The 16268-nt window shown below is 46.3% G+C and overlaps 1 protein-coding gene across 7 annotated transcripts in view; it reads left to right on the top strand.

The window, feature by feature from the left end:
* Positions 1-16268, top strand: part of MCF2L (MCF.2 cell line derived transforming sequence like) — a 111955-nt gene that overhangs the window by 72614 nt on the left and 23073 nt on the right. For all 7 annotated transcript variants that reach the window (XM_054565866.1, XM_054565872.1, XM_054565871.1 and 4 more), the window contains exons 4-10: positions 859-949; positions 8240-8359; positions 10293-10409; positions 10946-11095; positions 12050-12174; positions 13550-13664; positions 16057-16176. In XM_054565866.1, coding sequence (XP_054421841.1) covers positions 859-949; positions 8240-8359; positions 10293-10409; positions 10946-11095; positions 12050-12174; positions 13550-13664; positions 16057-16176 — 838 coding nt within the window. The remainder of the gene's footprint in view (positions 1-858; positions 950-8239; positions 8360-10292; positions 10410-10945; positions 11096-12049; positions 12175-13549; positions 13665-16056; positions 16177-16268) is intronic.

Genomic DNA, 16268 nt, shown 5'->3' on the forward strand with positions numbered 1-16268 from the left:
GTTTGTTCGTGTCATTCTGACTTTCATTTAAACCAAGAAGTGGCTCCCTTAGGTTCAGAGGCTTGGAAATTAGTGATTCCCACCGTTGCCTCAGGCTGCCCTTCTCACGCCTGTGTCGATTGGCTGGCAGCGGCAGCTGCTGGCATTACACAATTGGCTCGGATGTAAAATTAGCCAACGGAGGAGGACCTCCTTGTCTCTACGCTGTGACTCAGGCTCCTGCGTTAGGCTAAGTCAGGACTGAGGTTATCATTACACAGCGGCTCAGTGTTATCTCTGTCACAGATGTTGCTGTTGCAAGGAGCCTCATCTCCTCTCCTCCTCCCACCAGATGCTCCTGAGCCTTCAGACGCCTCGGGGATTTTCTCCCAAAGTTGTAGCGATGCCATCAAGAGCAGTTTTCTGATGTGGATGAACACGGGGGCCTCAGATACTAGGACTAACGTACCGTGCGTGTCTTAACACCTGTCTTGGAGAGTTCAGCCAGCTAGTCAACCTAGAAATGAAAATGACTGGGCTCCTACTGTGGAACAAAAATTGACTGAGCTCCAGGAAAGATGGGCTCTGCCTGGATCTTTGCCTTGTGAAATGGTCGTTGTTAGCCTGGGAAATAAGCAAAACACAGAAAACACTGGTCCATCTTTAGATGAGAGCAATTGGAAATTGCCCGGACGAGGTTCATGGAAATGCTGCAGTCTGCTCAGACGCCTACTTGGCACGCATTTTACTTTGCAGTGCGGAAGTGGCATAAGGATTATAGGAGGAATCATTTTATCATAAGGTTTTCTTAGAGATTACATGAAAGCCTGTCTTCCTGCTACGCCCATTAATTGCCGATATCTCTCCCCATCATTTCAGCTTACAGGATGCTGGCATCGGATTCATCCTGGTCATAGACCGAAGGCAGGACAAATGGACTTCGGTGAAGGCATCAGTCCTGCGAATAGCAGTAAGTGTCAGTGCCCCGGCTCTGTGATGTTCCCACCTACTCTTTTCCTGGACCGGGTGACAGCAGTGTTTCTCTTCTAGCAACCCGCCCGCCAGGGCAGCAGTTTGGGTTCAGGCTGCCACCATGCTGTGCAGAGCTGTGGTGTGCAGCCAGCTCAGAAGACCAGCCCAGGGTGGCCTGAGGCCAGGCCCAGGGGCACTTGGGAGCCCCACCTCCTTGGCTTCTTCCATTGCTAGGGCATGTTTGTGTGTGCGCATGTATACACACCTATGTGCATGTCTGTTCTCAGATGGGTTAACTCTTAGGGGGCCTATTTTAATTTGAAATCAATTCCACCAGCTCTTTCTGACCATTTCTGACCATTGAGTGTGTGAAATGCTCAGAATTTTACTGTGTATTCATTCTTAAATAGAGCACTGGTCCCAAATAGCAGGGTGTTGAATGCATTACAGAGAACCTTCAGGCTAGAAGTTTAACACTATAGCTTTTCCTAAGTGACTCTCTCTTTTCCAAATGGACTGTCTGTTCTTAAGTTTTGCGGCTGAATCCGATGCCTTAGTCTTCCTTGGTAATCCATTCCTGCATTTAGAAACCTTATTTCCAAGGAATCGATCTTTATATTCATAGAGTTGGTTTGCAGACTGCAAGCTGCCCTCCAGGGCTGCAGAGCAGCCAGCCGGCGTGGTTGCTAGGGCCGCTGTAAGCCTGCAGTAACCATTTAGGAGGGAGGAGCTCAGTGAGCAGAGAGCTCCTGAATCTTATTTTCAGCAGTAGCTTCCACCCACCCTTATGATCTCTGCCATGGGGCGTAGCTCACCGTGCTGAGTTTCACCCTCACTCATTCCCGGCAGCCAAACGACTGAAAAGTTAGGTTGTTGGCAAGCAGGGTGACCCAGAGTGACTGTGGCCGGGTCCTCCCTCGGCTGTCATGGCGCCACTGCTCCCAAGTGTTTTTCAAAAACCAAACTCCCAATAGAGTGAAATTCTCCTAACCTCTTGTTCTGTGTCTTGTGTTCAACCATCTTTGGTTCTTGGCCTCAGGGAGGCTGCTGTGCTGAGGTTCATCTTAGTGACAAGTAAAGGTTCAGTAACTGCTCTGGCTCTTACGACTTCCATTGTTTCGGTACAAACCCGTTCTTGAACTACTGGATCCCACCTTTGTCCTTCTGATAAAGCTGCTCCCTGTACCACCCAGGTTTGCCTCCTATTCCCTATCCCCACCTGGCACACACTTCCTATGACATCATGTATTTGAAGCAAATCATAACACTTCAGGGTGTTTCAAAAGAAGTCAGGTGTTGTATCAGAAATTTTCAACCTTTTTTAAAAAAAATCTCACAACACACAAACTAGTAACAAAAATTCTGCAACACACCAAAAGGTATATTTTTTTGCCAACCTGACAAAATACATAGGTATAATTTTGATTCATTCACACTGATGGCTATTGTGTTGGCTGTTGGCATTTTTTTGGTTTGACAATCGAAGGGAAAAGAGGCCAGGGCCCCTGACCAAATAGCCAGGAACCGCATGTTTCAAAAATTCTTGGGGCACACCAGTTGAAAATTGCTGTTATATTATCAAATTTCCTTCATTTTACAATTCTCAGAAATTCACAAAGTACTCTTGACGTTCCCACATGGCCACAGGCGTGCCCTGTGGGGTCCAGGTCTCTCATCTTTGTCAGAGAGCGCTTCTCATCGCTGCTGCACACGTGTCTCTCTCCGGAATGCACCCCCCCCCCCCGCCCCTGGGCCCCAGGTGGCTTCCCATCCGTCCGCATCCCCTCGCCTAGCTAGCCTCCCAGCAGAGGAGCACTTCTCTGGGAACCTCCTGCTTTCCTTCTGTTTTATGGAAGTACACAGTCTTTCTTTCTTTGCACAGCATGGCTTCCTTAAAGTCAAGGCCTAGCCCTGTCCATATGTGTGTGGCTGGGCACCCAGCCAAGGCCCCATGTAAAGCAGGTTCACCATGAATAGTTCTCAAGCCCATCAGTTGCTCCTGGTTAGAGATAAAAACTTAACCAAATGTAGGGTTGCTTTTTAAGAAACAGATAAAGTGGTTTTTTTTTTTAAGTGGTAGTAAATCCTTCAAATCACCCTACAATTCAGCAGTGTGGTCCAAGGCGAGCCTGCCCAAGCTGTCCAAGGCAAGCTCTCAAGATGCCAAGTATAATCAGAATTTTATTCATCATCAAGTTTATAATCGGGCTACTTTCTGAAGCAAGCTGGCTCATTTCTAGAACTTTGTTTTGTGAAAATCTTAGCTAAAAAGTTGGTGTCTGAGTTTTTAAGGTTTGCACCGATTCTTACACAATAAAAATAGGGGTGTTTTTCCATCCTTTTTCCTGTAACTCTCCGAGTCCCCCAATACTTATTTGGAAATCCCAGAAGTTAGCATTTTTCAGGCAGAATTTTCAAAAATTCTCTTTGAACTCCAATGCTTTTTGTTATAAGAAATTACTAATATTAATACCAAAAATTCTATTCATGTTTTCAAAACATTTATGAAGACCCTGCTGTGTGCCTGGAACTGTCTTGGGGATATAAGCAAGGAGTATACAGCCAAGTAGGGTGCAGACAGCTGACGGAACATTGTGATAAGAGTGAGGCCCAGGATGTGGGTCTGATTTCCAGCACAGCTCTGTGGTGGGACCCGGAGGTGGAAGACAGAACTGGCACCGTTGTCCCCATGCAGGGGAGCTGGGTAGGACAGAGCTGGTACACTTAGGCTGTCACCCGGGGCTGTGAACCAGGAACGTTACCTTCAGCTGGCTCATGCTGTCACCTGAGGGAGCTTTGGGAAACAGCCACCTGGTGTCAGCCGGGCTCAGCGCCCTCGGATCAGCACGTGCACGGGTGCACCGGCGTGCACAATTCCGCCAGAGCACCCCAGCCACTTTGCACATGCTACAAAAGCAAGTCAGCCACAGAGGCTCTATTTATCTCCAAATGTGTCTGGACCCCGGATTGAGGCTCAGCGCTTACACAATGCCATGAAATTCAGGGCTATTTTTAGCCACCATGTGTGCTGTCTCATGAGCTGAGCTTTCCTTAATTTGGGGTGTTCTTTTTCGGATGCCATCGGCTTGGCTTGAAATAGAAAAATAAGGCATTGGAGGAGCCAAAGTCCATTGTTTTTGAAAATCAGACTTGTGCCTTCATCAAAAATAGAGACTTTATCAGCTGTGATGGGGTGTAGAGGGCGAGGGGTGTCCTTACCTCTCACAGATCACGATCTCCGTGGGTGGACATGGGTAGAGACAAGGCACAAATCTGAGAATTCAAACATCGCTCTTTGTCTAACAGTTGGTTCTGTCCTGGGATAGATGTATCTTTTATAAAACACCTTAAGTGTCTCTTCTAGTATCCCATTTCAAATTTTAATCCACATCTGAGCTACATATATGTGCGAGCATGCATGTGTGTGTTAGCATTTGAGGGTTTTGTAATAGAGTGTACATATTTAAGTTTAGAGCTAGCCTAATTCAAGCTAAATCTATATCCTAGAGTATGCCGCTGAAGGAAATTGCAGTTAAAGTCGTTTTAATCTGCATGGGTAGAATTCTGATTTTTGCCTATAAAGCCAGTACTGCCTGTGAGTGCAGAAAGCGTACAACATGAGGCATCCAAGGGACCCAGGATTTTTAGGTCATTTAGTAAATTCACCATACATGGCAAAATAATATTATATTAAACAACGCTACTAAATTCCTACTGTGTGCCAGTTACGAGAGGCCTAAGCACGGGGCAGCGAGTGCCCGGTGGAGGCGAAGACGTGAGCGGTGACACTGCTGGTCCCCACAGTGTCCCGAAGGAAGGCCGGCCACGCAGGGTTCCTAATGCTGAGAGCATTCAGTGCAATGATCGTCCTTCACTCAGAGATCATGCCCTTCCTACCCGTTCTTCATTCAACGTCTTTAATTAACGATGTTTATGGTAGTCCCAACACTGTTTTTGAGGGGCTGGTCTTAGGTGCCCCATCCTTAACGCTCACATCCAAAGGCGGGGAACGCAGCCCTGGGAGCTGGAGGCCTCTGCTCACAGTCAGCTTCTCTGATTCAGGCTGTGGGCTTTTCAACTCCTAACAGTGAGGTCCAAACGTTCAAATTTATATTTATTATACACACTTGCATTTGTTGTTTGACTACTATGAGGCAAATGTCATTGGCCAGGCTCTAGCTGCTCCATTTGAAATAAAGCATATAACATCAGGCTAGATCACTGTGGCTTTCAGCAGAAGTGAAGGCAGTTACTTGAACCTGGCAAGGATTTCAAACAGCGTTCCCAAAGCTCCAGGGTTCTGCAGAATTTCTAATGTTCTCTGTTGGCTTGAGCTGTGTTGCCTCTTCATTTTGTAAGTCTCTAAGAATATTAATGCAGAAGCCAGTTAACTCCTCTTTTTCTGTCCCTAAATTACATTTGTATAGTCTTCATATTACATGTGTTCCTGAGTGAATCAAGGTCAGCCCCTGAAAATAAACAATATTGCTTTTATATTAAATTGGAACCTATTTTAATCATTTTATGATTATGTGATTAATGAGTAAGTTACAAAAAGATGTTATTTTATAGCCTTTATCCCAAATACTCCATCTAGTTATCTTTATTATTTTTTTCAGTAGTTACTTTTATTTTTTAAATAAAGTTTTTATTTTGTTATTTTCTCCAGCTGTTAGTACATGTGGTTGGCTCTAACCCAGAGAAAATTTAATTTATTGTTGTTTATATTCAAAATATGTGTTTGTGTATGTCATTAAACCTTCTCACTGGGCTAGGGTCTTCCAATTACTCTTTTATAAAGATTCAATAACTTAAAGAAATGGAAACACTGAAGCAGAGAAAAGGAGAAGAATGAACTATTTTTTATGTTGATAGTCACCTCCAGCCACAGGCTTAACCAGTTCAGTGTCTCCTCTCAGGGCGGAGTGAGGGAGAGCCACTGCCGGGGGGTCTTCTTGCCACCTGTGTTGAGTTAATCTAAGTGAAATCACTGAAGGACAAGGACACAGTTTTATAAGTTCAGACTTGTTCTTACAAAGCACATCTGCCATGAGGTGTAAACAAGGGTGATGAAAACGATATTGAAATTTAGAAAAGCATGACTCATTGTGACCTGTAGAAAGAGACTTTCATAAGGATATTTTCCTTAAATAGTGGTGGCCAATTTCACAAATGATGGTGACAGGTTTGCACAGTTCTCTTGTTGATAAGTAACCCAGGCTTCTGACTCTTCATGGTTCTGAGCAGTTGTTTTTTTCCACCGAAAGGAATCGAACTTTGTGAGCATTGGCGCAGGCCAACAGGAGAGGGCGCAATGGAGAGATCTCTGAAGGAGTGCTAATTTCACCCTTCCTCCTGAGTCGGTACTGAGCCATCGGGCCTCCCCCATGGCCCTGTGCATCCCCACAGTTTTGTATCCAAACATGGAGTGCGATGGTGAGACGCAGGGCGCAGGGTTCAGGGACCCCCTATCCTCCTCAAAATAATCCCACCCAGCCCAGCTGTGGGTCCAGCCGGTGAATGTGGGTGACTGTGCAGACCGCAGCTGGGCAGATGGCACCTCATGACAGTTCACCTCCCTGTCCACGCAGCTACAAACACTTAGCCAGCCTCTGCTAAGGTGCTGGCGACCAAGGACACACGGTGCTTGTCTTCCAGGGCTCTGCCGGTGTGCAGAGACATGTCGGAAGGCTGAGTGAGGGTTTGCCTGGGGGGCTGCAGGCAGGAAGTGTCCGTGCCTCACCCCTGACCCAGAGGCGGCGGATCACTGAAGTCTTAGCGCTGCCCTCAAGGTCCCTGGAAGACGATGGAGGTGCCCAGCAGGTATCGAGGACCTTCAGGTGGAAGCTCAAGGAGTGGCCAGGTCACAGACACAGCGTGGACATCACCGCACAGCCTAGGAATATCCACAGCTGTAGTGGGTTCTGGTGTGCAGGTGGGCTACCCGCTGGTCTACGACAGGGGACTCTCCAGCTCCGTGCCTTGCAGGGCTCACTTCTGCCAGTGCTGCTGAGACCAGCATGGGTGTTAGAGTGGGACCTGGGAATGACCGGATTCTCCTCTTCCATTTCTTCCTGCTGTATCTGTTTCAGGCCTTCGGGCTGTGCCATTCTTTATTATGTATTATATTTTAGGAGCATTTTAGCCTAGTCATCTGGAAATAAAACTCATTTTGCCTCAAAATTTCTTGTTTTAGTAATGGGATCTCCCTGGATTTCAGCATCTGGAAATAATCTGGCATCTCGAATAGCCTTTTACTATATATCTGTCATCGCCACATTTTTTAGTGCTTCGCGTGAGCACTGTGCTAAATTCTGCATTTGTCTTAGGTCATTTAACCCGCAAGAATGTGCAGTGAGGAAGGCACTGTGTTATCTCTACTTCAAAGATGGGGAAACTGAGGCACAGGGTCGTTAAGTAACTTGCCCAAGGTCACATACCTTGTAAGCAGAGCTGGTAACTGAACATATTGACATAATTGTATCTAAAGGTATGCGTATGCGCACTTATTTTTATCTTTCTTTTAGGTAATACATATATGTGCCTATATGGCTTTGTTTCTATTTGAGAAGTGTCTTAGTTCCCTGTGGCTATTATAACAAGTTCCCAGACCAGATGGTTTAAACAACAGAACTTTATTACCTCACAGTCTGGAGGCCAGAAGTCCAAGATCAAGGCATCCGCAGGGCTGATCCCCTTTATGGCTATGAGGGTGAAGGTATTCCAGACTCTCGCCAGCTTCGGGTGTAGCTGGAAATCTTTGGCAATCCTTGGCTTGTAGACGCATCACCCACCTCTGCCTTCATCTTCACGTGGCATCTCCCTGTGTGCTTTTGTATCCAAATTTCCCCTTTTTATAAGGGCACCAGCCACTGGGTTAGAGGACCACCCCCATACCTTACTTTAGCCTAATTGCCTCTGTAAGGACCCTACCTTCAAGTAAGGTCATATTCTGAGGCACTAGCGGTTTGCGAACTTCAGGGGATACAATTCAGTCTGTAACAAGTGTAAATAAGCTTTTGACTTTTTCATTTATAAGTAGTATAATATAGTTGCACCAAGCAATGTGGCTTTTCCCCTTCTCTTTTAAGAAATGGTGATGTCTCTAACAGAGTCCAGTGTCTATTTATCTTAGTGTGGTGTTGATGTCTTGAAAACAACTGGACCCATAAGCTCAGTCTTCCCCGTCCAGACTGTGCAGTTAGCTGCAGCTGTGTGGGAACCCTAAGCTCAGCTACGGCTGTCCATAGACGATGCCACGGCCCTAAGAGACGATGTTCTCTTGCAGGCATCCTTCCCAGCAAACCTCCAGCTCGTCCTTGTTCTGCGCCCAACAGGATTTTTCCAAAGGACTCTCTCTGACCTTGCTTTCAAATTCAACAGAGATGACTTTAAGATGAAGGTACCGGTAAGTATACGCTACTTTAGTTTCATAGGCAGAACTAAACTTAATTGCATTCTTGGCCCTTCTATAACAATCGAAATTCTCATGGTGCTAACCTCAGTGCTGTGAGCAAAAATAAAGCCCCAAATGACTCAGATGGAAATTGTATTGTACTTTATCTTATGCACCCAGGAAGAGTATGATCCTTCTTTTCCATCTGCCATGCCCCATCCCTGGGTTGAATGAGCAAAGCATGGCCTTGGATGGAAAACCTTACAAGTACAGGCATTTTGTCAGAGCCACGAGTCTAGAACATTCTTACAGCGAGTCAAGCTGAAAAACAAGAGAGCCCAATATGCTGAGTGCCATTGCCTGTCTCCTAGTGAGGAAAGGCCAGGCTCCGCCAGCACCTGGGGACAAGAGAGGGGCTGGGAAAGTGGGTATGAGCATCCCCAAGACCTGTAGAGGGAACCCCAAGCTGCCAGTGGGGGTAGTTGGCCCAGATCCTGCAAAGTGATCCCTACCTCATCTCCTTTCTCCAGCTCACACAGGGCAGCTTCGGGGAAAAGGTGCTCCCTGGTATCAGCCAAATTAGTGAGTTGTCAAAAACAGTTTTCACAAATGTCATGTCGGCATCTTCAATTCATTGACCTATTTTAGATCATTCTTTAGTGTTACAGAAAGCATCATTGGAATGCTGTTGTTAAAAATGTGTTCATGACAATGGTTCAGTACTGTGTGCTGAACTCAGTGCTTAGTAGAAAATGTTAAGAAAAACAGCAGGTCCCTGTGCTCTTTCTGTTGTAGTTAAATGTATATAAAGCATAGACTTCAGAGGATGTTAACTGAGGTACAGAAATCATAAAGGAAGGTGACTTTAATTCTTAGATTGCCCAGTTAACTAGTATTTGGCCCTGCTGGTCGTGAATTGGGGTAATTTGGCTGCATATAGTTTTATGAGAGGAACAAAGAGAGAATGGGGTTATGTCTGCTAAGAACTGTTTTCTACCTTAAATTGACATTTTAGCTTGCTTTTTAAATGAAGATTATGCTTCAGTCAGGAGATCTCAACATTGGCCCTGGTGACAGTTTGGGCAGAATTACTCTCTTTGCGGGAGCTGTCCTGTGCGTGATCCTAGCGGCACCCCTTCCGTCCACCCACCAAATGCTGCAGCACCACCCCAACATTGTGACAATCAGAAATGTCCCCAGCTGTTGTCAAATGTCCTCTGAGGGACAGAATCCCCTGGGGGAGAACCCCTGCTTTAAACTAATACAGTATTTAATAATACATGAGGTGGTTTCGAATAACATTTAAACTAAACCTCTCAAGACCTATTTTGTAGCATCTGAGTGACAGCTTCCAAAGAGAGGCTATATTTTTATCCAAAACTCATGGACAGAATGACCTCAGAAAGGACAAGAAAAGTATTTTTTTAGAAACCTTGTCCTGTGTGGAAGAGCTTGCTTGGTCACTGTAGCCGCGTGCAGGTGAAGGGCGCTGTAGTGATTCTGACTAGCACCTGTGATGACCTCACGGGAGTTCAGCAGGAGTAAAGCCAAAATTATCTTCTTTCAAGTCCGAGCACTGTCTGATTACCATGCTGAGCTCACCTGGCCAGAGGAGCATCTAAACGCTTATCAGATCCCTGATGACCATTGCAAGCCCAGCTATGTCAAGGGTTTTGCATACTTTGATGGCTGTCATCTGACAAGATCCATCATCATATACCCATTCCATGAATGGGGAAGCTGAGACACAGGGAGAATAAACGACTTGCCCAAAGTCAACCAGCCAGTTAGTGATAGAGCTGGGATTTAAACCCAGTTTTACCAGAGATCACCAAAGCCAGTGATCTCTGTGCACACTGCCACGCTTAGCAACCAGCAGGAGAACATTTCCTGACTCTGTGTGCTGGGCGTTTTGTTTATGGAGGTGGTTTTCTTTCCCCTCTAGGTCATAATGCTGAGCTCAGTACCAGAATTACACGGTTACATCGACAAGTCCCAGTTGACAGAGGACCTGGGTGGGACCCTGGATTACTGCCACACCAGGTGGCTGTGTCACCGCACGGTGAGTCTTTCTGGCACTCTCTGGCGGGTGCTGGCTTCGAACTGTGGTTCTCAATAATTCCTAGTTAATTCTCTAGAATCGCTTTTGCATTTTGATGCTGCCTTTTCCAATGACGTGTTCATGTTAACCCAAGTTTTCTCCCCGAACAATGATGGTCTCAGTGGACCTTAGTCATCCAAAGAAATAACATGAGTAATAAGTTCGGGAGTGGCTTTCTCTGGGCTAAGAGACAGAAAAGAAAGAAAAACCCCATATTGTTGTAGCTTGCGGCACTCACACCTCTCTCAACAAGGAGAGAGATGTTGAGCATAGAATGACTCTAGGTGATGAAAGCATATGTAAAGAGTGTCTGGTATGTTTCTGAAGAAGGCATGAGGCTAAGAAGCCAGTGGGAAGGTATTTACTTTATACAGACCAGGCTTGCTGTGGCTCTGCCCCCTGCAGAGATGCCCGTCTGATCCTTGGTGATGGTTTTCAGGCAGCAGGAGGGTGCGGTGCGTGCAAAGCTTTGTGATGGTGTTTTCCCTCTTCCCAAGGCCATTGAAAGTTTCGCCCTCATGGTTAAGCAGACGGCCCAGATGCTGCAGTCCTTTGGGACCGAGCTGGCCGAAACGGAACTGCCCAATGACGTACAGTCTACGAGCTCAGTGCTCTGCGCACACACGGAGAAGAAAGACAGAGCGAAGGTATGCGTGGCTTTTGTGGGGGTGGAGGGGTGTCTTATGTCTGAGTGCAAGATAGCGCAGTAGAAAGAGCTGATGTCGGCATTAGGTAAGACAAAACTGAAGGGCCTTCAAAGATGCCTTTTGATGCTGATGCTCTGGGTAACCTCTGTGATGAAGACTGAGACACGCTCCTTTTTAAAAGCAGCGTTAACAAATGCTGTCAATGCAGATACTCCATGATTGGCTTGAGTAACTTGTAAAATCTGACTGAAGCAAGTTATCAGATGCAGCTTCTCTCTGAACCAGCTCCCAAACTGTCTTACAGTGAGCGGAGTACTTCATCTGGGTGTTTCTGTTGCTTATTAGTAAACCAAGACAGGAATTCTGCCTCCAGGGTCCCATAGACGGCCGGCAGAGAGGTGGTGGGCTGGCTTGGAGAGGCTGAAATTCATGAAGTAGTCGCTGAACCTGTGTACTTACCATCACTCCCTGGATAAATGTGTTCTGAGGGAGATGTGCTCCCCTGGCCCCCTGCACCTGGCAGGCTTTGAATCAGCAGTGACCATGACACACTGGTGGTCCTTGGAGGCTGCCCCCACCAACTCCAAGAGATCCCCCCGCTCCCTTGCCCTCCTGGCAGCGAGGGTGGTTGCAGAAGCAGGCACCTGGAGGCCTGGTGTCCTGTTACTCTCCTACCTTATCCTGCTGCCCCTGAGTGACCCGTAACCCTAGCTCTGCCCTGGTCGCAGTGGGAGGAGTCTCTCCGACACCTGCCTGCTTTCCCCAGTGAGTCAGCGGTCAGCACAGGGGCAGGAAGACTTCACTGTGGCTGGTGCTGTGCCCACCTCGCTCATCGTGACCTTCCCACCCCCCTCTCACGGGGGTGCCTCACAAAGCCCACCATTCCCTCCAACCTGGACGGAGTCCTGGGGAGTGGGTGGGCCTGGGGTGCAAGGTGCTGTGCTCTTCCCACAGGAGGACATGAGGTTGGCGCTGGACGAGGGGCAGAGCATCCTGGAGAGCATCAGGGAGCCTCTGGCCAAGAGCCCGGAGCAGAGCCTGAACCAGGACCAGCTGGACAATCAGACCACTGTGCAGCGGTGAGGACCTCGGGCTACAGGGGCCTCTCAGGTGCACGGCCTCTATGGAAACAAGAGGCTATAGGCTGAAGACAGAGGGACAGACAGACAGGAGCAGGAGGCCCCACGCCATGTGCCTTGTTGCCTCTCTGAGCCTTGTTTCCTCACTTCAAAGGGAAGCAAGAGGACCTCCGAGTCCTTGCCGCTGAAATGCTTTACTTCCAAATGCCAAAGAAAGCAGCTTTTCTGGGGAGATTTCTTAGAGTAATCACTCTTTTCCATACACATGGAGAGGTCATTTAAGGGAGAACAGGGGTGGCAGGAGCTGTCAGGCTTGTAGGTCTGTGCTCAATGCTTTCCTCTCCCCTTTCACTCCTGGTCTCCGCTTATTTACAGGTAAGGCAGCAGCCTGAGGCCTTTCTCAGCTCCAGCCCCAGGTTATAAAAGCATGTCTTTTCTTTCCCTGGAAAGGGGATCATTTGTACTTTCCTCCCTTAGTTTCTAGCTGCATGACAGGGTAAAGTGTCCGCACGGTTAACTGCTGTTAGCTAACATCTTGTGATGCTCCGCGATGTCCACACACCACACACTTCCTTCCTGTTCTACGCTCTTCCCCATGCAAGCCAGGTCGGCACCGAGGGCACATCTCCTTGTTCAGGGACAGGTTGGGGACAGGTCGGGGACAGGTGTAGAGCAGCTGCACAGCATGTCCGGAGGCTCCCAGCCCATCACAGGCAAACCCTGGCCTGGACCCTGGCTGATTTTTTTAACTCTCAACTCCTCCTGGCCGAAGTTCATATGCCAAGCAGGTGTTCTATACCAGGGACACAGAGTAGGCCCTGGGGCACAAGACAGCCCCATGCAGATGTGGTGCCACAAGTGGAGGAGGTTGGAGCACGCTGTCAACTCCCCCTAGGCTCAGTTTTTTTAGTGATACGATGAGGCTAGCCTGAGCACACCTGACGCGGTGGATGTGGGGCAAAATCGGTTCCTACTTGCCCGGCATGGTGTTTGGAGCACATGGGCTCTCAGATCAGGGAATGATGACAGTAAATGGTGGAAGCAGCTCCTCACCCACCCGTGCATTGTGGCAGCTTACTGCTTCTTTTACCCCTGAATCAAAGTTTTAAATAATAACCCCAAACCTATACCATCTTGACTTTGTAAAAATTAACAAACTCAGCCAGCCACCCTCCTCTCAAGTCAGTGGTCTCTAAAGAAACCCCTACCCTCAAATCCTGGGCTTCAGTCCCCAGGAAAAGAGGATGCAGGGGTCTAAGGAAGGCTGCTTGGAGACTGAGCCCCGCGCCGCTGCTTCACATTGCAGGGCGCCATTCTTCCCAAGGCCTCACGGCTCATTCCAACACACAGCACAGGTGCCTCTTCTCTTTCCTAGGCTCCTGGCCCAGCTGAATGAAACCGAGGCTGCCTTTGATGAGTTTTGGGCAAAGCATCAGCAAAAACTTGAACAGTGTCTGCAGCTCCGGCATTTTGAGCAGGATTTCCGAGAGGTGAGTAGACCAGAGCATGAAGAGAGCCTGTAGGTGGGCACCTGGCGTCTAACTGCAGGAAGTCAGCAGGTGGCCTGGGTCACCTGGGTGCCCAGAGCTGAGTTACCCAGTTGACTGTGGCTAAATGTAAAATAGTCTCCATCAACCACATCGAGCCACAAGATCAAGTTGGACTAAACCTTGAAATATGTGATTGATGAGTAAATCATTATATGCAATATAAATATAAATATATATAAAATCTGTTCATTGGCATGTATTTCCACATTATTTGTCTGTCAGGCAAACTTTGTTCTTCCTTTATGGTCATTTGTATATTTTCTCCAACATGTACCTACTGTGTACCTGGCATGGGCTCTGGGTATACACAAATAAGAGATATACTCCTGCCTTGGATTAAGCAAGTAATTAAGGGTATAGTAGAAGTGATGCGCCATCATTGTGTTAGATCGTTAGAGGTGGCCAGCTCATCAGAAGCCTGTTAATCATTTATTTATGCAGTGTACATACACGGCGACTTCCTTGTGGTCCTGTCCTCGCCACAGCCTCACCAGCCCTTGGCGCGGTATTATTTTAAATCTTATATACATACTCTGATAGATGTGTAGTGATGTCTCACTGTGGTCTATTTAGCATTTTCCTAATGGCTGATGACCTTAGACATCTTCCCATGTGCTTATTTATCATCACTATATGCTCTTTGGTGACATGTCTCTATTTCTACTTCCCATTTTCTAACTGGATTGTTTCCATTTTTGTTTTACTGTTGTGTTTTGAGAGTTATTTTTAATACTTTAGATACTAGTCCTTTGTCAGACATGTGGTTTGAAAATATTTTCTTCCAGCTTGTCACTTGTCTTTGTATCCTCTTAACAGGATTTTTCACAGAGCAGAGTTTATAATTTTACTGAAGCCCAGTTTATCAATTTTTCCTTCGAAGGACTGTACTTTTGGTGTCAATCCTAGATTCCAAATATATTCCCCTAAACTTCTTTTCCTAAAAGATTTAGGTTTTTACATTTCAAGCTACTTTTTGTACAAGGTGTAGAAGTTGGTCTAGGTTCATTTTTAAATCTCTGAATGTCCAGTTCCTCCCACAGCATTTGTTGAAAAGGCTATCTTTCCTCCATTGGATTGTTTTTCGACTTATGTCAAAAATCAGTTGGGTGTATTTGTTTGGGTCCATTTCTGGGTCTGTATTCTGTCCCTCCATCAATACATAGTCTTGATTACTGTAGCTATTAGAAGCCTGGAAATCAGGTGGATGAATCCTCCCATTTTATTATTCTTTTTTTTTAAAGATTTTATTTATTTATTTTTAGAGAGCAGGAAAAAAAGGGAGAAAGAAAGGGAGAGAATCCTCGATGTGTGTGAAATACATCAATTAGTTGCCTCTCACACGCCCCCAACTGGGGACTTGGTCCACAACCTAGACATGTGACCTGACTGGGAATCAAACCAGCAATCTTTTGGTTCACAGGCTGGTGCTCAATCCACTGAGCCACACCAGCCAGGCCTTATTCTTCTTTTTCAAAATTGTTTTAGCTATTCTAGTCCCTTTGCATTTCCATGTAAATTGAAAATAACCTTGTCTTTATCTATGAAAAACTTGCTAAAATTTTGTTAAGAATTGTGATAAACCTCTACTTGAGGGAAAATCAACATCTTTACTATGTTGAGTCTTTCAATCAATGAACACAATATGTCTCACCTCTTATTTAGATTTTCTTAGACTTTTTAAATCAATGTTGTGTACCTTTCAGAATACCCATTCAGTACATGTTTTGTTTGATTTACACTTACATATTTTATTCTTAAAAAGAAATTATAAATGGTGTTGTATTTTTAGTTGTGGTGTCTGTGTATTTATTGTAATACATAAAAATACAATTGATTTTTGTGTATTTATCTCGTCTTCTGAAACCTTCCTGAACACACATATTCTAGGAGGGTTTTTTTTTTGTCATGTTTGGGAATTTCTACATAGATGATTAGGTCATGTGCAGACAGGGACAGCTTGATTTCTTCCTTTTCCATTTGTATGCCTTTTGTTTGTTTATATTTTTAATTTTTTTTTCCCTTAATGCACTGGCTAGAGCTGCCACCACCTGTATAATAGTTGTGAGCGTGGGCGTCCTTGCCTTGTTTCCAACCTTAGGGAGAGAGCCTTGTTTTCACTGACATTACGTGTATAATGTTGCCTGTAGGATTTTTGTAGATGTTCTTTATCGTATTGGGGATGCTTCCCTCTAGTTCTGTTTTTCTAGGAGGAGGTCTCAGTTTTCCCTCTCCTCCCTTCATTCCCAGTTTCGGTTATATCTCCACATCCTTTCCCTTCATCTGTGATTGTTTTGACGTGGACCTGAGTCTCTCACTCCCTTCCCTGTTTCAGGTCAAGGCCTCCTTAGACGTGTTGGCTCAGAAGATAGCAACCTTCACGGATGTGGGCAACAGCTTGGCACATGCAGAGCACCTCCTGAAGGACCTTACCAGCTTTGAGGACAAGTCCAGTGTAAGGACTGGGACATGGACTGGTGTGGGCGGGAGACAGCCTGGTGAAGAGGTACTCACGATTGTCCCCAAAGTTTCTTAGAAAGGCACAGG

Source organism: Pteronotus mesoamericanus, unplaced genomic scaffold, assembly GCF_021234165.1.
Source record: "Pteronotus mesoamericanus isolate MK-2021 breed Mesoamerican mustached bat unplaced genomic scaffold, CSHL_Meso_final contig_169, whole genome shotgun sequence".
In the NCBI taxonomy this organism is placed as follows: domain Eukaryota; kingdom Metazoa; phylum Chordata; class Mammalia; order Chiroptera; family Mormoopidae; genus Pteronotus; species Pteronotus mesoamericanus.